At 46.3% G+C, this 26,348-nt stretch overlaps 2 protein-coding genes across 5 annotated transcripts in view; one reads left to right on the top strand and one right to left on the bottom strand.

Moving 5' to 3' along the window:
* The first annotated feature begins 2,489 nt into the window (after positions 1-2,489).
* LOC115076682 (lysophosphatidic acid receptor 6-like) lies at positions 2,490-4,728 on the top strand. The gene has a single exon (XM_029578394.1). The coding sequence runs from the start codon at positions 2,766-2,768 to the stop codon at positions 3,753-3,755; it is 990 nt and encodes a 329-aa protein (XP_029434254.1). The 5' UTR covers positions 2,490-2,765; the 3' UTR covers positions 3,756-4,728.
* A 1,839-nt stretch (positions 4,729-6,567) lies between these two features.
* The window catches only part of INTS11 (integrator complex subunit 11), a 33,456-nt gene continuing 13,675 nt past the window's right edge, over positions 6,568-26,348 (bottom strand). For 3 of the 4 annotated variants that reach the window (XM_029577949.1, XM_029577947.1, XM_029577948.1), the window contains exons 3-18: positions 17,104-17,201; positions 16,901-16,974; positions 16,324-16,552; positions 16,027-16,125; positions 15,512-15,546; positions 14,983-15,121; positions 14,448-14,512; positions 13,790-13,979; positions 13,165-13,248; positions 12,773-12,862; positions 11,250-11,412; positions 10,328-10,435; positions 10,091-10,152; positions 9,744-9,886; positions 9,203-9,332; positions 6,568-6,730 (exon numbers count right to left, since the gene is read on the bottom strand). In XM_029577949.1, the coding sequence (XP_029433809.1) occupies positions 6,665-6,730; positions 9,203-9,332; positions 9,744-9,886; positions 10,091-10,152; positions 10,328-10,435; positions 11,250-11,412; positions 12,773-12,862; positions 13,165-13,248; positions 13,790-13,979; positions 14,448-14,512; positions 14,983-15,121; positions 15,512-15,546; positions 16,027-16,125; positions 16,324-16,552; positions 16,901-16,974; positions 17,104-17,201 (1,775 nt within the window). In that variant the 3' untranslated portion in view covers positions 6,568-6,664. Of the gene's footprint in view, positions 6,731-9,202; positions 9,333-9,743; positions 9,887-10,090; positions 10,153-10,327; positions 10,436-11,249; positions 11,413-12,772; positions 12,863-13,164; positions 13,249-13,789; positions 13,980-14,447; positions 14,513-14,982; positions 15,122-15,511; positions 15,547-16,026; positions 16,126-16,323; positions 16,670-16,900; positions 16,975-17,103; positions 17,202-26,348 lie in introns of those variants that run through there. The other variant, XM_029577951.1, reaches the window with a different exon arrangement.

Below are 26,348 nucleotides of genomic sequence, written 5' to 3'. Positions count from 1 at the left end.
CCTTCCCCAGTCAGTCTCATCAACGCCTTTGCTCAAAAACACCACCATATGACAGTTTAGTCTAAATGTCAGCTACAAGTCAACCACGTATAGGCAGAGAACTTACTGCTAGCAGCAGAGCAGGCTCCTCACATAAATCCAGTCTGTGGGCATGGAAGCGATCAGAGGCCTGGATGAAGCACCACAGTTCTTAGCACCTGTCATATCCAGAACAACTCTAACTGCTGCAAGACCAGGCATTTTCAGCTGAGTGTGTGTTTCACTCTTATATGCCCCACTGCTGAAGGTCCCTTCTGCCCTCTCACACTGACCGTGCTAAAATCCAAGCTTTCAGCCTGAAGCAGATTATGGACAGTGCAGAAACCGCAGGCTCAGCCATCTCTGCCGCGCGGCAGCAGTTCTCTGGTCACAGAATCCCGACTCGCTGTAAGTGAAGTCGGCCTGCATTGATCTTAATGGAAGAAGCGACAGCAGCTTCCTGTGGGTAAAGGCTGAGGAGGTGGGTGTCGGGGGCGCTCTTACTTGTTGCATGCACATTAAACTCTAGAGCACAGGAAGTAAAGTGAGAGTTACAGCCTCGGTGCATGCAAGCACTGTCTGCAAAGTCCCAGCCAGAGGAGAGGTTGCAGTGTGCTAGGAGGCATCTGGTAAGACATTTCCAATTAACATTTATTTATTTTATTTACCGTGTCTCAGATTACAAAATTCTATCTGTACGGTTTACATGATAGTATACAAAAAACAGAAACAGATATAAATACATTAAAAATTTCAATAAAAATAAAATACTAAGATAGTTAAAAAAAAAAAGAAGCAAAGTTAAGAAAATAAAAGACTCCTCAAATGATTTCTGTGTTAGCTAACACTCTTTAGGTTCAATTCCAAAAGCCTGCTGGAAACACCATGTTTTTAGATCTTTCTTAAATTTTTTCAAATTACAACTTTCTCAGCTTGATGGCTATTGTGTGTTGTAAACGGAGGGAGATGCACAGCTTGCACTGCTGCTGCCTGTGCTAGTGTGGCTCGGCCCTCTGCTACCAAACTGAGTGAGGGGGGAAACAGACAACACATACCCAGGCCAAGTACCCCAACACGGTCCTGAACAAAGGTAATCATTATTCCCTGTACGTACCAGGATCAGTCCAGACTGCTGGGTTATGCCTCCCCTCCAGCAGATGGAGTCAGAGAAGCGCAGGGCTCCCACCCTGCAGTCAAAGCGTAGTGTGGTCCCCAGCTTGTAGCTGAAGTGGGTTTGAATTTTGCATCTGTCGAGCTGTTTGTGTCTGTAAACAGAAATGACGGAACAACGGTCTCTGAACAGACTGCTCTCTTTCTGTTGGAGCAAAGGGAAATTTTATATCCCGAACACAAAAGAGGAAGCAAAACCAGACAAGTTAACCTGGCAAAGAATTAGCCTTATAATTAGCTGGGCAGTGACGAGACCTTTTTAAGGCTGAAGAATAATGAGAGTGCCAGTTTTTGGGACTCTTTAAATTTGACAGAAGTTCTTTATTGATTTATCACACAAGACCGGGTGACTGTACACAATAGTATTAGACCATGACAGCAATATATTTCTTAATTTTCCACCATACAATCATTTGTCTACAAGCAGATAAATGCATGTTTCTTAGTCCAGGAAAGGCCTCAGCTCCGGCCAGCTACCTTGCTTAACTCATTTTATGTTCTGTGGACTCGGCTCAGCTTTACTGGGGAATGAGGAAATCTAATCCCAGAAGGGACGCAAGTCATTGGTTCAGCCACAAGGCTGACCTTGTCCTGTGCGTGGGTCTGGCCAGTGCGGCTCTGTTTTCTGGGTATTTCTAGCCCAGCTCCTTTGACAGAGAGCTGTGCCATGAAAGACAGTGAGGATCTTGCATGTCCGCCCCAAGGTGGTGGAGTGTACAGGAGGAAGACAGAAACAGGTGGTCCTGGAGCAGGAGGTCACACTCTGCGGCTGACAGCAGGATTGTATTACTAGTGTGGACAGAGTGCTTAGGGTAGATTGCATGGACCAGATGGGACTTTTTTTCTACCATAATCTGTTACTCTGGTGCTTCTTCGCCCTGGCTGTGTCAGGTTTTTGTGGGCCATGATCCACAAAAGGAATGCAAAATAAGACTCACAAAGCCCGTGGAGGTGGGATGAGGGGAGGCACTAGACCTGTCCTGGTTTTCAGGATGACCACAATGAATATGCACGAGCTACATCTGCATGTACTGGGTCTCCATGATAAGCAAAGCTTTCTCATGCATTTGCATTGTGATTACCCTAAATCCCTGGCTGGCTATAGGAAGCCCTGCTCTAAGATATTGGACTCTCCATCTGACTCCAGTCATGATTCATTTTACTAGGAACTGCTCTAAAATAGAAACATTAAATCCAGAACATTTTACTAGTCACAGGATACAGCAGAATGGGGAAGTTTTTGAGTTGCCATTTCTACTTGGGGAACCTGAGGAGGGAGTTTAAGATTCAACATCTTTACTTTTAAAAGAAACTACTGTTATTTCCTACGGTTTCTATTAATCAAATTGAAACTCTGAGGAGAAATGTACTTGCACATCTACTTTTTTTCATTTTGTCACCTAGGTTTGCAGACTACAGCACCCCAGGCTCACGCAACAGTTTCTCCCACGGCAGCACTGAACTTGCTTCATTGCCTCTGCATTTGGCATAAGTGACATTTTCTCCCACGATCGGGCTTATTGGTGTTTCTGCGCCACAGGGCAGTCCTAGCCTTCCTCACGTCCTCTAAAGGGACAATGATGAACACCAGCTCAAACTGCAGCTTACTTGCAGACTTCCAGTATCATCTGTTTTCCATCATCTACAGCCTGGTCTTCATCCTGGGTCTGATAGAGAACGTCTTAGCTCTCTACGTGTTGACGTGCAAGGTGAAAAACAGCACCCAATCCTATGTCTACTTTATCAACCTGGCAGTAGTGGATACCATGTTTGTGTGCATGCTGCCCTTCAGGATCCATTACCATATCAATGAGAACAACTGGATCTTTGGGGACATCACCTGTAGGATCACAGGAACCCTATACTTCACCAACATCTATTTAAGCATTGGTTTCTTCACATGTATATGCGTTGATCGGTACATTGCTGTGGTGCATCCTCTGACATATCTACGGATTAGGGTAAGCCACTACAACATAGTGCTAACTGTGCTACTCTGGGCCATCGCAGTGGCTATTGTGGTTCCTCTGGTCTTGGGAGGACGACTGGACAACTTCCTTGAGAACAACAAGACCGCTTGCTATGAAAGCTTCCCTGAGAGCAGCTGGAAGAAGCGTTTGGTGCCCTACAATACCTGCGCCTTGGTGTTTGGCTTTGTTATACCTTTCAGCATCATCATGATAAGCTATCCCTTGATTGCCAAACGCATCTCCAAGATCCAAACTAGCATTCACAAAAAGAAAGCACTGAGAACCATCTTCATGATCCTGGCCATCTCCATCCTGTGCTTCCTTCCCTACCACCTCACACACCTTCTGCACTTCATGATGCGGGCCAGGATTTTTGACCATTGTGCCTTCAACGGTTTCATCTACAAGCTACGCCGTATCACCCTGGCCCTTGTTAGCTTCAACTGCTGCCTGAACCCCATCATGTACTATTTTACCACCTCCACCTATAGTGGCCGGCTCAGACTGCGGCTCCGAGGGCTCAGAGCCAAGAAGGTTTATACCATCTACGATAGAGATATGAACACATTCCTGGGCACTTACAGAAATAAGCCATGAACACTGCCCACAACATAAGTACAGTGCCTCAGATGTCATCTAGCCACAACCTTCATCATCTCTTCCAGTCACCGAACCTCCCTCCCTAGGCTTCTTTCATGGCAGCCAAACTGGTTGCCTGTGTGTGGAGAGAATATGAGGTGAAGGGGTGCTAAGCAGGATATCTAAGACGCTATTCTTTTTTCTTTAATTCTTCACATTTTTTGACCAGGCAGTTTCTTCCTGCTCCATAACGGCTTCCATCTTAATCGGAATCAGGCGCCATGACTCTTCAGGCACAACTCCATCCCTCCTTATATTCTCCCTCCCCTCCACCCTACTTCCCCTTTGCATCAGGGCTCTCTTTGGAACCCCACTATCTCGGGCCCTGATTCCAGCCTTAGGTGTCACCATTGAGCGATGGCTATGACTCCCTTCTCCCTCCCACACCCCAGGGCCTTTACTGTTTATTTCTTAAAATAGTTTTAGACTGATTTATTGTTTCATATTAAGGCCAGTAATAATCCATCTGTCACCAGACCCACACAGATTATTCCTTTAACCCCATTCTGGATTAATAATGCAGGAAACAAACATTTTGACCTAAATTCCAAGAAGCAGACCTACCCGTGACAGCTAAAAACACTTTCTCCAAAGTGTACGTGAAGCAGCCGGGGTAGGAAGTAGCACAGGATATTGTGCTCCTGACTAAGCTCTGCTCCATGGAGTTCTGCCCTCCTCAGGCCCTGTGACATAGGACCCCCGGAGTTGGCCCTCCTGTCTAACAAGGTGGCAGCAGATCCAAAAGACAAGACAGGGCAGGAACAGGGAATCCTAACTGGTAGGAAAGCAGAGAGAAAGCCAGAGAATAATCAAAGAAAATTCTTTTTCACTCACTGCATAGTTAAGCTCTGGAATTCATTGCCAGAGGATGTGGTTACAGCAGTTAGTGTAACTGGGTATAAAAAGGTTTGGATAAGTTCCTAGATGAGAAGTCCATAAACTGCTATGATGGTAATTAATAAGCAATAGTAGCTTGTGATCTATTTAGTGTTTGGGTACTTGCCAGGTTCTTATGGCCTGGATTGGCCACTGTTGGAAACAGGATGCTGGGCTTGATGGACCCTTGGTCTGACCCAGTACGGCATTTCTTATGTTCGTATGGGGTCAGTGGTACTGCAGTTGAAAAGGGAAAATGGACAACCTGCAGCAGGAAATCATTCCCATTGGGTGATCTGTATTCTCTTAAGGGTAGCACTGATCGCCAAAATGCTGTCGTATTTTGCCCAAGAACAGCAAACTGTTACTAGCCTATGGCTGGAGGAGCGTAACTTTGCTGACATGGACACTGCTGAGACCCAAATTCAGCCTCGAGGTGAGTTAGATACTCATTTAAGCAAAGACATTTCTTTACAAGTTATTTCTTCAGAAGTAAATCCCCCCTCCTAGCCGCAACGTTTCCTTGCGCATTTCCAAAAAATGTTTTCTTCTCAAATGTGTAAAACTATGTAACATCAGGGGATCCTGTCCCTGAAAAGAATGAGCCCGCTGTCACGGAAAAAGTTTAACACGCACTCGACAGAAATGAAACAACCAGTGGCTCGTTGCCTTCCCGATCTCACCTCCTGAGCTCCTAAAGGTTGCTCTGCTTCCCCAGAGGAGGTGAAAATCTCTTTGGAGCCTGAGCAGTCCTCCTGCAGAAAACATCTGTACTGTCAGGACACTGCCAGACCCCCACACGCTGGGTAATTGGCTACAAGTACCTGCCTGCAGCTGGCGCCTGCCGCTTCTGTAGGCAGCCAATTGGGAGGTGAAATAGCCGCATACGTTTAAAAATGCAAACGTGGGTGTGCGTTATTTAATGCCCCCCGGAGCACTTCTTCTGGTTAAAATCTCAGGCATACTTTCATCCAGCCACTTTGCCCGGGTAAATGCCTCGGTTTTTATATTTAAAATTACTTTACAAGTACCGAATTCTTTTTTTTCTAAGCTCAGATTTTCTTTAAGCACACAGGCAGTAGCTTCCGTCCCTTCAAAGGCTTGAATTCGCTGATGCGGCCCACAGTCTTCTCCCACTTTGCAACAGACGGCTTTTTATTTTCCACGCTGACTGCGGCATCGCCAAAACAGAAGAAACTTCCCGAGGTGTAATTCCTTTGAAAAAAAAACCCCCCAAAACAAAATTCCAACTGACTGAACGAGCGTCCAGAAAGCTCAGTAACCCTTCTTCAAACTACCAACGTGCCTGTAACCTGTGCCAAAAACCGCCAAGCTTCCCTGAACCGGCAGGCGCTCCAGTTCCACCAACCGAGCTGGAATCCTCCACCGTGGGATCTTGTGGCAGGGCTGAGGAAGATGCCACGTCGTGTCCTTCCCTCAGGGGGGGGGGGGGGGGGGGGGGGGGGGAAATCGGGCCCTGTCACCGATGAGGGAGCAAGATCAGGGCAAAAACGGGCTTCCACCCCCTCCCGTCTCTCACTCAGGAACTAGCAGAGGTAAAGCTCACAAAGAATCGGAGCTCAAACAGAGAGGGTCCATCTAGAAGGCGCCATCTCAGACTCCCCAGCCGTGGAAACGCGACTGACTTCCTTACTGAGCTGTCATGACCTTGTACTTCCAAAAATAAATAGGAAAAAAACAATAAGCTGGTATTGTCTTCTGTTTCTTCCAGACTCTCCGTCCTGCAGCGCGTCCCTTTTAATTCAGGTTCCAGTAGTCTTGCGATGGTCACAGCAGAGAGCCAGAGCACGGGTAGGAGTGGGGAAACAGGTGACAGCCCTGCCTCGATCACTCCAGCACTGTCTACCGGGCGCAGAACAGTGCACAACATCACTCAAAGGGAAAAAAGCATCATTTTATTTAAAACAAAGGTCACAAAAATACACCACAATGTCTGCATTTACATGGCAAGTGAAGGTGGCATCACTCCCTCAGCTGCTCGTCTGGGGCAATCCTTTTTTCAGCAGTGCAGTTAAGTAGCTTCCCAACTCTTCATCCTAAACCCACAACAACCCAAGAGCACAGTTCTTAAGCAAACATTTCCTTACACTCTATCTAGCAGTTCAGTGTTTAAGTCTTGCAGAAGTTAACATGCAAAGGGCTTGGGTTTTGCAGCCAGTGCACAAATGCCACCAAAATAATCTTTCCCAGACCCTGCCACGGGCATGCAGTCAGCACACTGATTTTAAACGTTGGTGCAGTGCGGACCACTTAGGAGGAAGGTGGTGCCATCACAACAATGGGGCAATAAGAGGCTCTGGACAGGTGAGAGACAAGACGTGGACATTACAAGTGCAGCAAGGACTAATGCTCGGGGGAGTCCCAAGCTAACCGTTGTTATAGGTTGATTTGAGGGTAATTTTGTAACAGGATGTCGGAGGCTGTTACATGCATAAGTTACACCAATTTCCAACACAAAACTACCCTCACACGATCACACCTGCTAAGTAATGCAGGAGGCTTGCTTTTTAAAATCACAAAGTAATCTGCCCCCGATTGCCTCTCCCGCACATGAGGGAAGGGGGACTCACTCGCCACACAAGCCCCCTGGGAAGCCCACCTGATAGGTCCAGGAGACCAGCAGCTCTCTGCCCCCGAGGGAAGGGGGACTCACTGGCCACACAAGCCCCCCGGGAAGCCCACCTGATAGGTCCAGGAGACCAGCAGCTCTCTGCCCCCGAGGGAAGGGGGACTCACTGGCCACACAAGCCCCCTGGGAAGCCCACCTGATAGGTCCAGGAGACCAGCAGCTCTCTGCCCCCGAGGGAAGGGGGACTCACTGGCCACACGAGCACCCCGGGAAGCCCACCTGATAGGTCCAGGAGACCAGCAGCACTCTGCCCCCGAGGGAAGGGGGACTCACTGGCCACACAAGCCCCCTGGGAAGCCCACCTGATAGGTCCAGGAGACCAGCAGCTCTCTGCCCCTGAGGGAAGGGGGACTCACTGGCCACACGAGCACCCCGGGAAGCCCACCTGATAGGTCCAGGAGACCAGCAGCACTCTGCCCCCGAGGGAAGGGGGACTCACTCGCCACACAAGCCCCCTGGGAAGCCCACCTGATAGGTCCAGGAGACCAGCAGCTCTCTGCCCCCGAGGGAAGGGGGACTCACTGGCCACACAAGCCCCCTGGGAAGCCCACCTGATAGGTCCAGGAGACCAGCAGCTCTCTGCCCCCGAGGGAAGGGGGACTCACTGGCCACACGAGCACCCCGGGAAGCCCACCTGATAGGTCCAGGAGACCAGCAGGACTCTGCCCCCGAGGGAAGGGGGACTCACTGGCCACACAAGCCCCCCGGGAAGCCCACCTGATAGGTCCAGGAGACCAGCAGGACTCTGCCCCCGAGGGAAGGGGGACTCACTGGCCACACAAGCCCCCCGGGAAGCCCACCTGATAGGTCCAGGAGACCAGCAGCACTCTGCCCCCGAGGGAAGGGGGACTCACTGGCCACACAAGCCCCCTGGGAAGCCCACCTGATAGGTCCAGGAGACCAGCAGCACTCTGCCCCCGAGGGAAGGGGGACTCACTCGCCACACGAGCCCCCTGGGAAGCCCACCTGATAGGTCCAGGAGACCAGCAGGACTCTGCCCCCGAGGGAAGGGGGACTCACTGGCCACACGAGCACCCTGGGAAGCCCACCTGATAGGTCCAGGAGACCAGCAGCACTCTGCCCCCGAGGGAAGGGGGACTCACTGGCCACACGAGCACCCTGGGAAGCCCACCTGATAGGTCCAGGAGACCAGCAGGACTCTGCCCCCGAGGGAAGGGGGACTCACTGGCCACACGAGCACCCCGGGAAGCCCACCTGATAGGTCCAGGAGACCAGCAGGACTCTGCCCCCGAGGGAAGGGGGACTCACTGGCCACACGAGCACCCTGGGAAGCCCACCTGATAGGTCCAGGAGACCAGCAGCACTCTGCCCCCGAGGGAAGGGGGACTCACTCGCCACACGAGCCCCCTGGGAAGCCCACCTGATAGGTCCAGGAGACCAGCAGGACTCTGCCCCCGAGGGAAGGGGGACTCACTGGCCACACGAGCACCCTGGGAAGCCCACCTGATAGGTCCAGGAGACCAGCAGGACTCTGCCCCCGAGGGAAGGGGGACTCACTGGCCACACGAGCACCCTGGGAAGCCCACCTGATAGGTCCAGGAGACCAGCAGCACTCTGCCCCCGAGGGAAGGGGGACTCACTGGCCACACGAGCACCCCGGGAAGCCCACCTGATAGGTCCAGGAGACCAGCAGCACTCTGCCCCCGAGGGAAGGGGGACTCACTGGCCACACGAGCACCCCGGGAAGCCCACCTGATAGGTCCAGGAGACCAGCAGGACTCTGCCCCCGGGGGAAGGGGGACTCACTGGCCACACGAGCACCCTGGGAAGCCCACCTGATAGGTCCAGGAGACCAGCAGGACTCTGCCCCCGAGGGAAGGGGGACTCACTCGCCACACGAGCCCCCTGGGAAGCCCACCTGATAGGTCCAGGAGACCAGCAGGACTCTGCTGCCGGGATCATCTGAATGTGCTGAGGCTTGGATCAGGATCGACTCCACCATCACAGAACCATCGGGCAGGTGCTGAACTGAATGGTCCTTCAGCAGGCTGGGGGAGAAAAAAAAGCACACATGGGTTAGAAAGGTCTCAGTCTCAACATTAAAATCACACAGTGGGTTTAACTTTTATTTAAAAAATCCAGCATTGGGTGAATTGTAATTTAAATAACAATGCAAGTGAAGAACTGGTAGGGGCTTTGTAACAGTCTAACATAGCAGTGGAAATGATAATTACTAAACGAGCACTGATGAGTAACAGAAGCCTGCAGGAGGGAAGAGGCAGCTGACATTTTCCACCCACCTGTGCATAAATCACTTCTACCCACACGCAGGTGTCTCTTACTGCATCTGAAACAGCTGGAATTTCACCCTAAGCCTCGGCGACCCAGGTTTCCTGGGCATGACCAAGTTATAAGGTCAAGAGGTAAATAAATAAAGGAGCCAGTGGGCGTTCGCTTACCTCTTGAGATGGTTATAAATCCTCAGCACGGTCTCCTGCTCCTTGTGAGTATCCTGAATATGGACCCGGCAGGTGAAGCGTAGCTGATGCTCTCCTAGTCCCATCTCCTTCAACGCCTGCTCAGGAGAGACCAAGCGGAAGCTCTGCCAGGGAGGAGGTGACAGAAGACTTAGTGCACATGCACCCTCGCGGGGAAACTCGCACCATCAAGATTATTACGAGTACCCGTGGTGGAAACTCCTAACGGCGCATAGACAGCACCGATCCTCACAGCCGGTCTCTGCAGTGCTAAGCTAGGGGAGCAGAGCTGGGGCTGTTGATTTGCTGGTTTAAAGCTTGGGACTTACGTTGTCTTTCATGATAAGGGTGCCGTGCGTCAGCCTGGGCCTCTTGCTGTCCGGTAAGAGCCCTGTCGGGGGAGAAGCACAGGGAGACCGAGGTGAGTGCGCTGCGCTGCGCAGTGAAAGAGCCAAGCTGCTTCCAACATTACCGCAAGAGAAATCCATTGCACGCTCCTCGGGACCTCCATCCAGGATGCTTCCTCCTCTCTCACTATCCTTCCCCTCTCACCCCTCAGACTTTACCTAGGGCAGTCTCTCTTTTCAGCAATCCAAGGGAAATGTCCACAGGGATATTGGGAGTGGTGGTCAAGGTCACGGTCTCTCCGTTGGCAGGCATGGAACAGCTGATGTCTGTCCGGGATTAAAGACAGGAAACAATGAGTGATGATCGTTTTCTACAGTAATAATACAGACATGGCCCTGAAACGGGCTCGCTGGCTCAGTGCACGCACGTGCTTCCCCATTCAATCCCCAATGCTCTGGAGGCAGTGGTCACAGCCCCCGAGGTGGGAGGACAGGGAATCGTGGTCATTGCTGAAGGGTGACACCTGGACGCCAGATCCAGTGCCCATGATTGCAGGGTTCTGGCAGGAACCTGGGTGCACTGCAGCCCAGAACTGCGGCTACAATGACCAAACTAGATGCGCTGGGAGGAGGGACATAAAACGGAGGCAGTATCCCTGCCCCAGTCCAGAATGAGCCCAAGGAGGAGGAGCACGAGGAAAATGCTGGCTCCAAAAACGGGACTTCCTTCATAGCAAGCAGTCAAGTCTCAATAGTGACCGCTGCCCTGGTAATACGGCTCTTGCAAGTACAGGCAAAGACCGTCTTGCTGCCTTCTGTAAGACAGTGACAGGAAACAGGAAGTATTTTTTGTTTTCAGGCATCTGCAGAGCCAGGGAAGAAGAGATCATTTACTGCGAAGCAGCAGATAAAGCACCGTGTGAAAGTGAGGTCTGGGCCCCTGGATCCTGCTGCGGTGAGGGGTTTTCAAGGTTCCCTTATTTTAAATATCTTTACTGGATCGGCTGGGGGTGACGGCACCATTCTTCCCTTTCCCAGCAAGCAGCTAACCTAGGCTATGAGAGGTGACAAGGTGCCACTCGTGTCACCAAACCCTCCCCCCCCTCTCCCGTCCCGACACATTGAGGCAAAAGGCACCTACGAAACTCTTGCTCAATTTTCTGCTTCAGGAACTCCATCTTCTTGGCCTCTCCGTGCACCAGCAGCACGCTGTACGGCTCTGCCTGACGTATCAGCTGCATGATTCCCTTGGCATCGGCATGGGCACTGAAGGACATGTATTCCACCTGCATTTTCACCTCCAGCTGAGCCGGGGGGGGGGGGGGAGAGCACACGCGTTATCCTTCTCCGCTGGGGACTGAAATGAGCCCAGCTCCACCCAGTTTTATGACGTGCATTCCCACCACGGGGATGCTAACGTCGGTGCCACGTCAGCACGATTCTGCACACAGTGGGCAGAAAACCCAAACGCGCGTTTTCACATCTGCACTGCTTTATGGAATTCTGCACCACATGGGGGACAGCAAAGGGTGAGGGAAATCTTTGCAATCGACGAAATGGAGAGATGTCGGAACGTACAGGGATGATAAATCACCATAAACGAAAGCTCCCGAGTGTATTTACAAACCAGCCAAACTACCCAAAGCACGCTGGTTATATTCATTATAAAATAATCATCCAAAAATTGTTTTACATTTTTATTTTTTTATTATTTTTATTATTAATGATTTTTTTTTATGAAAGATTCTCAGTCTATCATATATCTCAAGCACCCACCCTTTCTCTCCCTTAATCTATTTTCTCAATTTATCCTGCAGAAGTTTTCTGCACAGAAAGGGAAAACCTCAGACAGCCAGAAAACTTAAACTTCTGCAGTTTCCAGCGACAGGTTTGCAATCAAGCTGCCATGATGGGAGAAAGGCCCTTCTTGTTTAATCCTTCAGTACAATTCCATAATTTGTTTTTTCAAAACAGCAAAACGAGCTGATTCTGCCGTAGTATTCAATAATGTTTGGGTTTCGTATCCAAAATGTAGCAGTTTCTTAATTTTCAGAATCCAACAAAGCAGCAATACTGCTACTTATCTTGCTGAACAGAAGGCCGACATGGCCATGTTTAGCTGCTCTCTATGCGCCGCATCACGGCTGAGCTGAGAACACAATTTTTCCACAACCTTCATCTGCCTGTCTTTAGGCTAAACGGCCGTCTCAAATTAAAAAAAAAAAATCAATAAATAAAAATGTAAAAATAAAAATTAAAAAAATAACTGGATGATTATTTTATAATAAATGTAAGCAGTGTTCTTTGGGTAGCTTTGGATGGACAATATAGGGTTTACATTTAAATATTTCCTGCATGGGAAGGAGGGTGCTGACTTTATTCACCAAAGGGGCAGCAGATGGCTCAGTAGCTTGGCACAGGGGTAGCAGTTCTACAGGATTTTTGTAAATAACAGGTCCAGTTATTGTGACTGGGAAGGGAGGAAGTAAATGAACTGTCATCTTCTGGCGACCCTACAAACTAGCGGCCTGTAGCACCGAGGTGAAACGTGAATGGGTCAGCAGCAACAGTTAGCCCCATCCAAGCTGTGTTACATGGAGTCTGGGTCCCTGGCAAGGGATGACCAAAAGTGTTATCCCACCTGGCACCATCAAAGCCTCTTACCGTCTGTCTCCCTTCCATTTCCAGCTTGCGCTGGCCGCTCAGGATTTTGTGGCCCACGGTCCCTTGCACACAGTAGCCAGGCATAATCACCTATCAGGGAAAGCACAGAAAATCTAGCAATCAGTGAGACAAGCAGTCTTATTGTCCCGCTACTGCATACATAAATCAAAAGGGACAATGACCACAAAGGTATCAACACACAGAGGTTCTGCTTTTCTAAATACTGCTGGGAGCAATGAGCACCCTCAGCATTTAATGCATCGAGATCCCTTGTTGAGGTGGAGACTATGCTCTGACATTGTAAAGTGGAAATACATTTATGGTGGATGACCCCAGTGACGTGTCAAGAGCTCATCCTTTAGGACACTCCGCTTTCGCCTGGCATTCCCTACCATGTTTTTCTCGTTCCCCGCCCACTTCCTGAAGATCTGGAGGGACTGTCCAGCGTGCAGCATCCCCGGCGTGGCAAACACAACCTGTGAGGAAGAATGCAAAGCTCTGTACTGCAGCAAACCACAACCTTCCTGTCCCCACTTCCTTTTCACCCATTTGTCATCCTATGTCTGTGAAGTCCCTTTCTGTTTTCCTGTGCACACAGGTCTCTCTCCTTTCTCACACTGTGCTTACACTCATAAGAAGCTTTTACACAATTACACCATTACTTAGGCTGAAAGAAGACCCAAAATCCTTAGAGTCTATCCGTCCTCTCGTTGCGTCATTAGGAATCAGTTATACTAGCACAGGTATCTGCCCTTTCAAACGTTTCCCACACCAACCTCTGCCCTGCTTCCTACGGCCCCCAGGTGTTCAGCACATGCTCTGTCATATCACAGGATCCCGAGTGACCAGCACACGCTCTGTCATACCAGAGGCCCCAGACTGACCGGTACATGCTCTGTCATACTGGAGGCCCCAGACTGACCGGTACATGCTCTGTCATACCACAGGATCCCGAGTGACCAGCACACGCTCTGTCATACCAGGAGCCTCGAATGACCGTCACACATTCAGCCATACCATGGGCCCCGGATTATCAGCAAAGGCTCTGTCAAAGGCCTTGATGTGTTTGAACTCAAACATGTTCCTCTGCACAAACGTCTTGCGGATCTTCTGGTTGGTCCACGTGATGAAGAGCTTGTAGTAGTGATTGGCTTTCTCTGTCAGTCCCGTAGAAAAGTAAATGGGAGCCTTCAGGTTCATTCTTTCCCTTTGGGTAAAGGCAAGACAGATATTTCACATCTTCAAGCCCAACTCTGTTGCCCTACTGGTGGCTCTCAGCGGATTATGAGCAGAAACACTGCCTGCACTTCACATATACCCAGAGCAAGACGGTGGAAACAGCACAAGCTAAGATTTGCTGAACAAAACATTATCAAGTCCATAGCTGCAAAGAAATTAAAGGGTAGCCAAAACTAAACTGGGTGCACAGCAATGTAACAGGAAGGAAAGCAGGCAGAGACTGGCCGGGCCTTAAGCAGGCAGAGACTGGCCGCAGAGACTGGCCGGGCCTTAAGCAGGCAGAGACTGGCCGGGCCTTAAGCAGGCAGAGGCTGGCCGGGCCTTAAGCAGGCAGAGGCTGGCCGCAGAGGCTGGCCGGGCCTTAAGCAGGCAGAGGCTGGCCGGGCCTTAAGGTCCTTACCTGCTGTCAGGTTCTATGTTTCTAGGATTCTCTTACCAAAAGGTTTCCAGCAGGATGCAGAGCTCCTGAGCCCGTCCCAGAGCAAAAACTGGGATTAAAACCTGTCAGAAAGCACAGAAGGGAAAAGGCACATGATTACAGACTATCAGAGCGAAAAAGAGAAGAACCCAGGACAGAGCCTAAAACACGGGATCAAGACATGTCACACAGGACAATTGGGATAAAATCACGGACTAATCCCAAAAGGTCTGCTGCTTCTTCCGCCCTCAGACTGGGTGACTGCACCCCACTCGTGCATAAACCAACCAGCTCCCTCCTCATCCCTGAAAAGCAAAGCTGGCAGCTGCTCAACGTTCCCACATCAAAATTATCTCCTGGGTTAATTAGTTGGATAACATACCGTGACGTCACATGCAGATATGCACTGAAAAAATGCCTACAAATGAGATCAGGCGGGGGTGGGGGATTTAAAAACCTTCACACATGGCAAAGCAGGAGGAGATGTGAAACCACTGCATGCAGAGATATTTCCTGCAACCGGTGTAACAGGCTTTACGCTCCTGTACCGCACCTTCCCGCCCTTCTCCACCGTTTCATGGACTTTTCTCAGGAAATCCCGTTCCCTGCAGCGCTTGGAGTCTCGGATTGTGGTGGCGTACGTGGACTCGCTGATCAGCAGATCTGGACGGCACTTATCCACCCAGGCAGCCCTGCATAGAAGCAGGAGCCATAACAGTTACCCAGAAGTAAAGACATGACTGACCATATCCAATCCATCATACAGCGAGCTATTTCACGTGTCCTCGCACTTCCCTGCCCCTGATTCTGTGCGTGTGTGTGTGTGTGTGTGTGTGTGTGTGTGAGAGAGACCTCAGGTGAGTCACTATCTCCAGGCTCTTCAGTCTGAATCCCAGCTCTACCCTTCTGTGTGTTAGAGACCTCAGGTGAGTCACTATCTCCAGGCTCTTCAGTCTGAATCCCGGCTCTGCCCTTCTGTGTGCGTGAGGCCCCGTGCAAGTTTCTGCATTCCCCCAGAATTCTACTTCTTACTCTCAAAACTCATTGATTAATATAAAGGAGTATACTCGGGATTCACTCACCCTAGATGTCGGTCCGGTGTCATGTTATAGTCTCCCTAGTGAAGAGAAAAAGCATTGCCTGTCAGGCAGTCCGTCTGCCCGAGGCTCTAAGCACCTCTTACAGTAAATTCTGCACCCCACACGGCAGAGACGAAAAACAGGCACGCGTCATTTACATCTCACGGATTTCTACAGCCGCTTTTATAAAGATTGTTTTCATATAGTCAGGAAAAACACTGGAAGGGTTAAAAAAATACTCTTGAAACCTCACACGAAAAAGGCAAAGATTACCAAACCACAGAGCAAATTTTAAACCGTGGTTTCCATAAGAATACAAGAAATGCCACATTGGGTCAGAGCAATCCTGTCTCCTTACCTTACAACCTCATTCATTAGTCACACAAACGCTGCTGGAAGCCTGAACCGGTGCCCCAGAGGAGATGGTGGGGGCAAAAACTATATCCGACTTCACTGTGGCCTGGGCCAATCAAAGTGGAGAAGTCGGGGTTTGGGTTAATCCTTTGTCAGATACTCACCGTATACAGCACAGACTCCGACCCTACTCGGATCAGGAACATGGCGGCTCCCAGCACATGCCCCGCATAATACGCTTTGATTTCCAGCTCCTCGTCCACCTGCAAATCGGATCAGTGAAAGCAAACATGGATTACTCCCTGTCCAGTTTCACTGCCAGCTGCATTCGTTCCTACAGCACAAGACTAGCCGTTTTCTTCTCTTCATTCTGACTCTTCATGGGTTTGCTGGCAGGTTAGACAATAAAGCCCTCCTCTTATTCTTTGCCGTGCAGAGAGGAATGCATTTGCCCCCCGTACCTGCACTGTCTGGTGGAGATTGACTGCCACAACTTTCTTCATACAGTCCTTGATCATCTGTGACGTGAAGAAGTTGGTTTCTCCCTTTTTGTCCACAGTGATCTTGCGGTAATCCTCCAGCAGGATGGGGCAGATGGCCTTTGTGGGGTGCGTCATGTAGATGGGCCCATCAAAGCCAACCATCTCACTCATGTAGGGTAAGGCACCACAGTGGTCCAAATGAAAGTGGCTAGGGGAGACAGAAGGGTGCAAGGGGCAGTGCTGCATGCAACCAAACTCGTCTTGCTTCAAGAATCCGGCAACACAACAGCAAATCAGTGGATACATTCACAGCTACCAAGCGTATCTAAAATTAAGCAGCAGGACTTCAAAAAAGCAAAACAAAGAGAAGCAATACAGAGCAAATATAAAGAGAGAGCACAGGTGGGTCTGTATGATAGGGGCCTCACAGAAGGGCCACAGCAAGCACGGGACTGACTAAAGCCAATCACGTCCGATCCCTTCCTGAGGAATCATTTTATGCTCCATACTGGATATTGGGCAGAAGGTTTGAAGAAGGAACGAGCACGCCACGTACCTGATGATGACACAGTCCAGGAATTCTGTCAGCCTCCCATTCTGGGTGATGTAGGAAAAATCAGGGAAGCGTCGCTGAAAACAACGTAAATTGTAAAGTGTTGTGGGGTGTGACGGGACAAATCTTCAAAGAGTTTTCAGAAGGAAAGGGGCCTTTGTGGCTGAGGACTGAAGAAGGGAATGAGGGCTCCTGAGGTGACTTACGTCATCGTTGTAGCCCATGTGCATGCCGCAGTCCAACATGACGTTCTTCCCACCGATAGAAACCAAGATGCAGCTGCGGCCAACATCCTGACCAGCTCCTGGAGAGTGGGACAGAAATGAAATGCACCATAAACCTCCGTATCGTCACACCTTGTGAGCACACCTTGAGTATTGTGTGCAGTTCTGAGTGGATCTAGAAAAGGTGACAGAAATGATAACGGGGACAGAGAGACTCTCCTTTTGAAGAAAAGCTAAACAAGTTAGGGCCCTTCAGCTTGGAAAAGAGACGGCTGAGAGGAGACATGATAGAAGTTTATAACATCAAGAGTGGGATAGAACAGGTAAATAAAGGACAGCTATTTACCCTTTAAATATTACTAAAACAAGGAATGCTCCACGAAACGAACAGCTAACACATTTGAAACAAATCAGCGCACAGTCAAGTGTGGAGCAGAAATTCCAAATCACATTCCAGGATTTCCCCTTGCTCATGGTTCATTGGTTTAATCACTCATGTTCATACTGCCCTTGATAGAGAAAGGTGGCATCTTTTACTTTCCCTTTCACAATCCTACATGCAAGAAGCAAAATTCACAGTGCACTGCAGCTCCATGTCCCTTTTATTCAGCTAGTGCGCTGTAAGGAAGCACCTCTTATTAGTTAGCAGTGGACTGTTCAGGCGTTGCTCATTGCATTTGGCTGCAAATGAGAGAAAAGACTTCCCTAGTTACAAGAATGCACATTTGAGCAGGTAAAGATACAACGTTTCCAGAAAAAGTGATCAGGAAAAAATAGTGGGTTTTTGGAGGGGATGTGGAATTAAGGGTTCACAAACAAGTTATAGGTGATATTGAAATATACACAGTGCTTATTTTTATATAATATTTAAACTTACTTTGCTGTTTTCAAGATAGAAAATGAACTCTGTACAACTCAGCGGGGAAGATTTTTGTTTTTTTTAATATGAAACTAAGGCGTTTCTACTTTAAAATTTCATAAGCATACCAAACAGTTATTACAAATATATCCAAAGCCAGACATCAGCCTACAAGCTGCTTTTATGCGAGAAACTGAGGAGGTCTGAGATTTTGTTAACTGAAAATTAGAGAGTGGAATGGAGAATAAGAACCATCAACGCTGTATTTATAAGCATTTGAGATATTCTGCTTTTTCCTAAAGGAACAGTAAGAAGCAGATGCATCCAGATTCATTTCCAGGAATGTCTCATGTGAGCTTCCGAAAATCCAAACGCACTGTATGTTGATACAGTTGATAAAGGCTTGTCTTTATCCCATGTGCTGAATCCATGCTGGCTCTTCCCCGTTTGGCCATCAATTTTGTTTTTAAGAATAATTTCTACCTCTTTGCCCGGCACTAACCTCAGGCTCAGCGGTCTGAAGCTTCCTGAATCAATCCAGAGTGCTTTTAAAAAAAATCAGCATTCAGTCTTCAAGCTCCGTGTCTTTTTTAAAAGATAGGTTACAGATTTGTAATTTCTTATTTGAGTTCCTTCAGAAATCTGAGCTGAATACCATCCTCTTTAGTCTCTCAGTTTCATCCATTACGTGTTCCGGTTTCACACTGCTTTGTTTAGTTGCTCAGCATCCTCCTCAGTAAAGAATCCATTGAGTTTGTTCTCCCTTTATCCCTCAGTCATCTCTAGCAGCCCGACTGACTCCCATCACAGGCGACTTGCTCTGAATGTACTTGAAAAACGTGTTTTTATGATTAGTTTTTACCTCTATGGCAAGCCTCTTTTCAAACTCTTACTGCTTTACATTATGCTCACCTCCCTTTTGGCTTTAATGACCTCTTTCACCTCTCACCACTGAACCAAGCTGGCAGTCCTTCGGTCTTAGTTCAGCCTTACACTGAATCTGGCCTTCCAAGTTGGCACTTTTAAACAACATCCATACCTCATGCAAACTTTTAATTATGGCAAAAGCTCATTTTAGTCTTTTTCTAATTTCTTCATATAACGTCCTCTAATGATTCATTGTTGCACCACTGTCTGTTTTTGTAGATTATTTTTTAAGCCTTTTGTTATCCATACTCCGTCCTTCGTGCGAGATTCTGCACATTTTATCAAGATTCTAGAAGTAGTACAAGATGTATGATGGCCACTCTAGATGTAACTTCTTTATACACAATCATTCCACAGAAGAGGGCATTAAGGATCATTGGAGAATATTTACAGTTTTGCCTCAAACCTGAAAGAGTACCTACAGAATATTTGGTCCAATTAGCATCCACTGCATGCAAACACAATTTTTCGGGTTTGAGAACGTTTTTGTACAAACAGATATATGGGACAGCAACGGGTGCTACAATGGCGCCCTCCACTGGCAATCTGTATATGAACACATTTGGATTTGCTGAGAAGATACACCGCTGGAAAAGGTTCCAGACGACATGTGAAGAGCACATTCAATTTACCCTATAATTTGATTAATTTTGCATTTCATTCCTGGATTTGTTAGTATGGAAGGAGAATGATGGAAGTTACAGTACGAAGATGTTTCAAAAACCAAGGGACAGAAATACATTGCCACACTATGAGCGGTCACATCCAGTACCTCTAAAGAACAAATTGCCTTACTCTTAATTTTTAAGATGCAGACAAAACTGTTCTAGGGAAGAGGCTATGCAAGGAGTGGCTGCAGAGGGGTTATTCATAAGGATGTATATACATTAAGCATTTAAACATGCCTTATACAGCAATAGTGAATTATTTTGAGCACGGGAAGAAGAGCCAGGATGAAGCGATGAAGATACTTATTTGTGTGATGCGTTATTCTCCATCATTCAACAACGCTGGCCAGTGGTTCAGGTTCATCCACTTTTCTGTAGGAACTAATGTGAGAACAGCATACACTCATGACTGCAATCTGAGAGAGCATCTGTGCCCATCTCTGTTATCTACCAGTTGTGTGGGTCTGGACTGATAGGCCACTAAAAAGGTGTCCACTGCTCAGTGTTCATAGTTATGGAGCAGACCAAAAGGTTTGTGCATCCCGTGACTCAGAAGAAATAAGAATTAAGGTTTTTTACTACTTGTTCTTCTGATTATGTAATACAATGCCCACATATGCTTTTGTGTGTGGGCAAGGCTAACAGAGCACCGAGAATATGCATACAGGAGCAACGCAGATATCTGAAATCAAAATGGCTACAGGCCCCCTGGTCCATCACTGTATAGCTCTTGGACATAATTTTGAATCATTGCGTTCCGGATCATGTTAAGAAACAAATTCAGGGAGAGCACAGAGATTTATATTTGAGACAACTGGAACAGAAATAATTTTTCTATTACGATCTGTGGAATGTAGTGCGTTCCTTTAAAAGAGTCTGAGAATGATGAATGATTTGGGTTGGTAGAAAGTGTTGGGTCTTGCAAGGCTCTCGGCTGTTTGTGTGCTTACAGGTTTGAATGAAGAGTAGGTGTTTAGCTACTGAGAAGCCTGAAAGATCAGTTCTCAGTAAATTTTTCCCTTGTTTCTTTTTCTAAAAAGCGTGTGTGAATGAAGAGCTAGTTTTAATTTTGATTTTTCCTTTTTAGAAGTGCCCTGATGCAGCATTTCATGTGAAATGTGGGCCACTTCAGCAACTGGTATTCGCTTTAACAACTGCTGCTTACAAATCAGCCAGGCATTTGGTGTTTGTTTCAACATTTGCTGCTCACAGACTAACCAGCAACTTATTTATTTAAAAGTATTTACACCCCGCTTCTCCATAGTACGGAAAAACACACACATAATAAAATCAACATTACAGCGTAAAAATAAAGACAACCTACTGTTTTTTAAAAATGATATAAAATGTAATGCACAGAGACATAATCAAGATAGCTACTGAAGAGGTAAGTCCTAGATTGTCAAGAGGTCCTACCTGGGGAGATGATGCCTATGTTGTGTAAACATTAAATGCCAATTTGAAGAAGTAACTTTTTAAGTTCTTTTTGAATATTTTTGAGCCTTGGACATAGCGTAAAGGAAACGGAAGAAAGTTCCACAGAGAACGACCGCGCTTGAGTCTCGTCGAGTGCATCAACTTAAATAAGTGAACATCCAAAAGGCCCTGGTTGCTATATTTTAATCTACGCGATGTGGTATAAAGTTTTAACGTTGAAGAGATCCATGGTGCATTGACATTATTTAACAAACTATGAATGATGACAAGCATTTCATACTGTATGTGCCATGAGATTGGGAGACAATGTAATGAAAGTAAGGCTGGGATTATGTGTTCACTAAACTTTCAATGGCAAACTTTGATAAGATGAGAACAATAGTTAGAAAAAAACTGAAAGGTGCAACTACAAAGGTAAAAAGTGGGCAACAGGCGTGGACATTGCTAAAAATACCATCCTAGAAGCACAGACCAGATGTATTCTATGCATTAAGAAAGGTGGAAGGAAGGCAAAACGATCACTGGCATGGTTAAAAAGTGAGGTGAAAGAGGCTATTTTAGCCAAAAGATTTTCAATCAAAAATTGGAAGAAGGATCCATCAAAAGAAAATAGGATAATGCATAAGCACTGGCAAGTTAAAGGTAAGATATTGATAAGACAGGCTAAGAGAGAATTTGAAAAGAAGTTAGCCATAGAAGCAAAAATTCATAATAAAAACTTTTAAAATATATCTGAAGCAGAAAGCCTGTGAGGGAGTCAGTTGGACCGTTAGATGTTCGAGGGGTTAAAGGGGCACTTAAAGAAGATAAGGCCATTGCGGAAAGATTAAATGATTTCTTTGCTTCAGTGTTTACTGAAGAGGATGTTGGGGAGTTACTCGTACTGGAGAAGGTTTTCATGGGTAATGATTCAGATGGACTGAATCAAATCACGGTGAACCTAGAAGATGTGGTAGACCTGATTGACAAACTGAAGAGTAGTAAATCACCTGGACCGGATGGTATACACCCCAGAGTTCTGAAGGAACTAAAAAATGAAATTTCAGACCTATTAGTAAAAATGTGCAACCTATCATTAAAATCACCCAATGTACCTGAAGACTGGAGGGTGGCCAATGTAACCCCAATATTTAAAAAGGGATCCAGGGGTGATCCAGGAAACTATAGACCGGTGAGCCTGACTTCAGTGCCAGGAAAAAAATTGTGGAAACTATTCTAAAGATCAAAATCACAGAGCATTTAAATAGCCCTGGTTTGATGGGACACAGCCAGCATGGATTTATCCAAGGGAAGTCTTGCCTCACAAATCTACATTTTTTTGAAGGGGTGAATAAACATGTGGACAAAGGTGAACCGGTAGATGTAGTGTATTTGGATTTTCAGAAGGCATTCAACAAAGTCCCACATGAGAGGCTTCTAAGAAAACTAAAAAGTCCTGGGATAGGAGGTGATGTCCTTTCATGGATTGCAAGTTGGTTAAAAGACAGAAAACAGAGAGTAGGATTAAATGGTCAATTTTCACAGTGGAAAAAGGTAAACAGTGGAGTGCCTCAGGGATCTGTACTTGGACCGGTGCTTTTCAATATATTTATAAATGATCTGGAAAGGGGTACAACGAGTGAGATAATCAAATTTGCGGATGACACAAAATTATTCAGAGTAGTTAAATCTTAAACAGATTGTGATGAATTGCAGGAGGATCTTGTGAGACTGGAAGATTGGGCATCCAAATGGCAGATGAAATTTAATGTGGATAAGTGCAAGGTGATGCATATAGGGAAAAATAACCCTTGCTGTAGTTACACGATGTTGGGTTCCATATTAGGAGCTACCACCCAGGAAAAAGATATAGACATCATAGTGGATAATACATTAAAATCGTCGGCTCAGTGTGCTGCAGCAGTCAAAAAAGCAAACAATGTTAGGAATTATTAGGAAGGGAAGGGTGAATAAAACGGAAAATGTCATAATGCTCCATGGTGAGACCGCACCTTGAATACTGTGTGCAATTCTGGTCGCCGCATCTCAAAGAAGATATAATTGTGATGGAGAAGGTACAGAGAAGGGCAACCAAAATGATAAAGGGGACGGAACAGCTCCCCTATGAAGAAAGGCTGAAGAGGTTAGGGCTGTTTAGCTTGGAGAAGAGACGGCTGAGGGGGGATATGATAGAGGTCTACAAAATCCTGAGAAGTCTTGAACAAGTAAATGTGAACCAGTTATTTACTCTTTTGGATAATAGAAGGACTAGGGGGCACTTGATGAGTGTACCTGAGCCTGAAAACCAACCCAGAATCCTCTGCTCTCTTAGCCTATGTGACCTCAAAGTGACTTGCTGAGCCAGACCTGCAAGATTTCCCAAGACATCTGGACAGGCAGTCGAAGCTGGCTCCATACTGTGATGCCTAATTATAGGGTCACACAAAGCAGAAGCCAAGGGAGGGAACTTCAAGCTATACTGTCACAATAAGAGGCACTATTCTCAGGAGTATCTGTAAACACAACCTAAGATGTGTTAATTGCCCTGACCAGTAAGATTCTAACAGAACAAAGGACTATCTAAAGAGTGATGGTAAATGGGCCCCACCTTGGAGAAATACTCAGGGGTAGCTAGGGATGATCTTTCATGTTGTTGTCATGACAACCTATGTAAATTATCTTCGAGGTAGTCACGCACTCTAGAATCTTCTAAGCCAGTGTTGCGTTCGTGCCTGTTCTCGCCCTCGCTCCACCCTCTCTACCTTTGTGGCGACTCCCTTTGGGTCTGACGGACAGATGCTGCCGCGGCTTCTCCTCGCCACAGGCGGTGGAAGGGGCAGCTTTTCGGGGGTTACGCGCGTACCCCTTTGAAAATCTGCCCCTAAGGATTTATGTATTTTTAAAGGACGAAAGATTATGAATACTGATTTAACACTGCTAGCACTTTAAAAAATTGGAGATTTTTTGATCAATGATTGGTTTGTAGCGCACTGCATTCCTATCTCTGTATAGATGCCTCCATACACAAATATTTCTAAAAATTCTTAGGAATGTAGATGGAAGCACATACTGAGAATAGACTGGGATTTAATTCACTGGTGAGGGTTTTTTTTAATTTTTCTGACATTTTCCTCCTTTGTGGTTTTTCATTGTGCATTCCCTTCAGTGATTATGCCAAATTTAATTGCATTATGATCACTGCTGCCAAGTGGATCCATTATCTTTACCCCATGCATCGTGTCCTGTTTCCACTGAGAAGAAGATCTAAAGTAGTTTCCCCTCTTGTGGGTTCCCATTAGGAACGTCAGCTCCCTAGCGTGTCCTGAAGTGACATTTACCCGTTCTGAAAGCGGGTAACTGAGATCTCCTCTGATTACCATGTTGCCAGCTGTATTAGGCTGTTGAATCTTTGTTAGAATTTTACCATTTCCTTCCTCATCCTCACCAGCTGGGTGGCGGCATACCCTCATTACTGCATGGCATTTGTATCCAGAAGGATTCCACAGTCTGTTTCCTTCTTGAATCTGTGCATCCTTAACATATAGTGCATGCAACACGCTTATTTTTCCTCAACTCTGTCAATTCTTGCATCTTCTTCTATGCATTCATTCATGAGAAATATTTAAATGCTAATAAAAATTAAACAATACACATAGTGCCACACCTCCACCAATCTGATCTGCCCTGCCAAATTGATATAATTTGTATCCTGATATCACAGCATCCCACTGGTTAGCCTCCTTCCAGGAGGCCTCTATTATTTATGCCTATATCTTCATGCCATACATACTAACTCCCCAGTCTTATTTTTCAGACTTTGGGCATTTTAAAGTATGTTTTTAAATTTCTATTTTTATTTGTATTCACAACTTTATTTGCATATAATCCAGGCAGTTTGAAGTCATTCATATCTCTGCACCCTTTATTTAAATCCATGTGGGCTACTTAACTATTACCATAGCCTCTCTATTGGACTAGTCTAACTTCCCTATTTTGCTAGCATCCATTGAAGATACCTCCCTCTGAACCCTGTGCTTCTGCGTGACTATTGGCTTTCTCCCATGATCTCGTCTAAAAGCTGCTATCTTTCTCAATTTTATAACTGCAGTTTGGTAGTAATAGCAGTAATAATGCTGTTCTATTTTCCTCTCCTCTATGGAATCAGTCAGGAATATGTTGTTAACATCACCATCCCTAACTTTCTGCAGTACTGAATAGCTTGTTGTAAATAAAACATTCTAGAAATCCAACATATTACTAGCAGGGCAAAACGCTTACTTTAAAGACTATAAAAGAACTACAATCAGTTGCTATGATCATTTGTGTTTTCTGTACATTTAGTTACTGAAGAAGAGAATGCAAGTGTATTATACAATTCATCCAATACAGCCCCATATATTAAAGTTTAGAATCTTAATTTTTCAATTTAACAAAGATTAAGTTACTAACTTAGATTGTGTGTACCTACAGTACCTGAACGTAATCCACTGAAGTGCTGAAAAAAGTGTGAAAAGTGGAATCTAAATAAATAAAATAAAATAAATAAATCTGATCATTATAGTTCACCAAATACACTGATATTTAGAAACCCTGATTTAAAAAAAAAAAAGCTCAGGTGTATATCAAATCACTATAGATTTTAAAAAGGAAAAGTCTATCCCAAAAAAACAGATTTAAAATGTAATCATGGGCGATACAAACAGCTTCTGGGGATTAAATGCATTTAAGAGCCTAGAGGCTATTCTGGATGTGAAATTATCTTTATAGGGACAAATATGAAAGAGTTGACAAATTTGTCCTTTTCTTGATGAGCAAAATCTGACCATGGTGATTTATGCCTTGGTGTCTATTTGCTTGGACTACTGCAATCAAAGCCTACCAGCCTATAGTTTACAATAGCTGCAAAATACAGTAACCAGGTTGCTGACTGAAGCTACCAGATCAACAATTACACATCTCCAGTCTTAAAAGCATTACACTGGCTGCCTGAAATTGTGGGTGCAGCTTTAAATTTTATCAATTGTGTTTCACAGCCTACATTTTAAGACATCAACCTACTTCATTGAACAGCTGAGGCTGCCCCAGCAGGCTTTGCTGGCTTTACCATCTGGGACATCAGCTAAGCTTGAGGCAACTCACCAGCAAGCTCTTAGCTGATTTGCCCCATATTTGTAGAACAGTTTGCTGCAGGATTACATAAAGCAAGTCAATTATCTGATTTTTTTTTTTTAAAGAAATTAAAGCATGGCTTTTTGCAATGGCATTTGGGTTGAAAAACGTTCTGGAGGGAGACTAAGAATAAGACAATTGTGGGAGGGCTACTGATTTTTATGGTGGGATTATTTTAATATGATTGT

This window comes from Rhinatrema bivittatum, chromosome 15 (assembly GCF_901001135.1).
Source record: "Rhinatrema bivittatum chromosome 15, aRhiBiv1.1, whole genome shotgun sequence".
Taxonomy (NCBI): domain Eukaryota; kingdom Metazoa; phylum Chordata; class Amphibia; order Gymnophiona; family Rhinatrematidae; genus Rhinatrema; species Rhinatrema bivittatum.
Note: the sequence above shows the minus strand (reverse complement) of the source record. Positions and strands in the feature narration are given on the sequence as shown.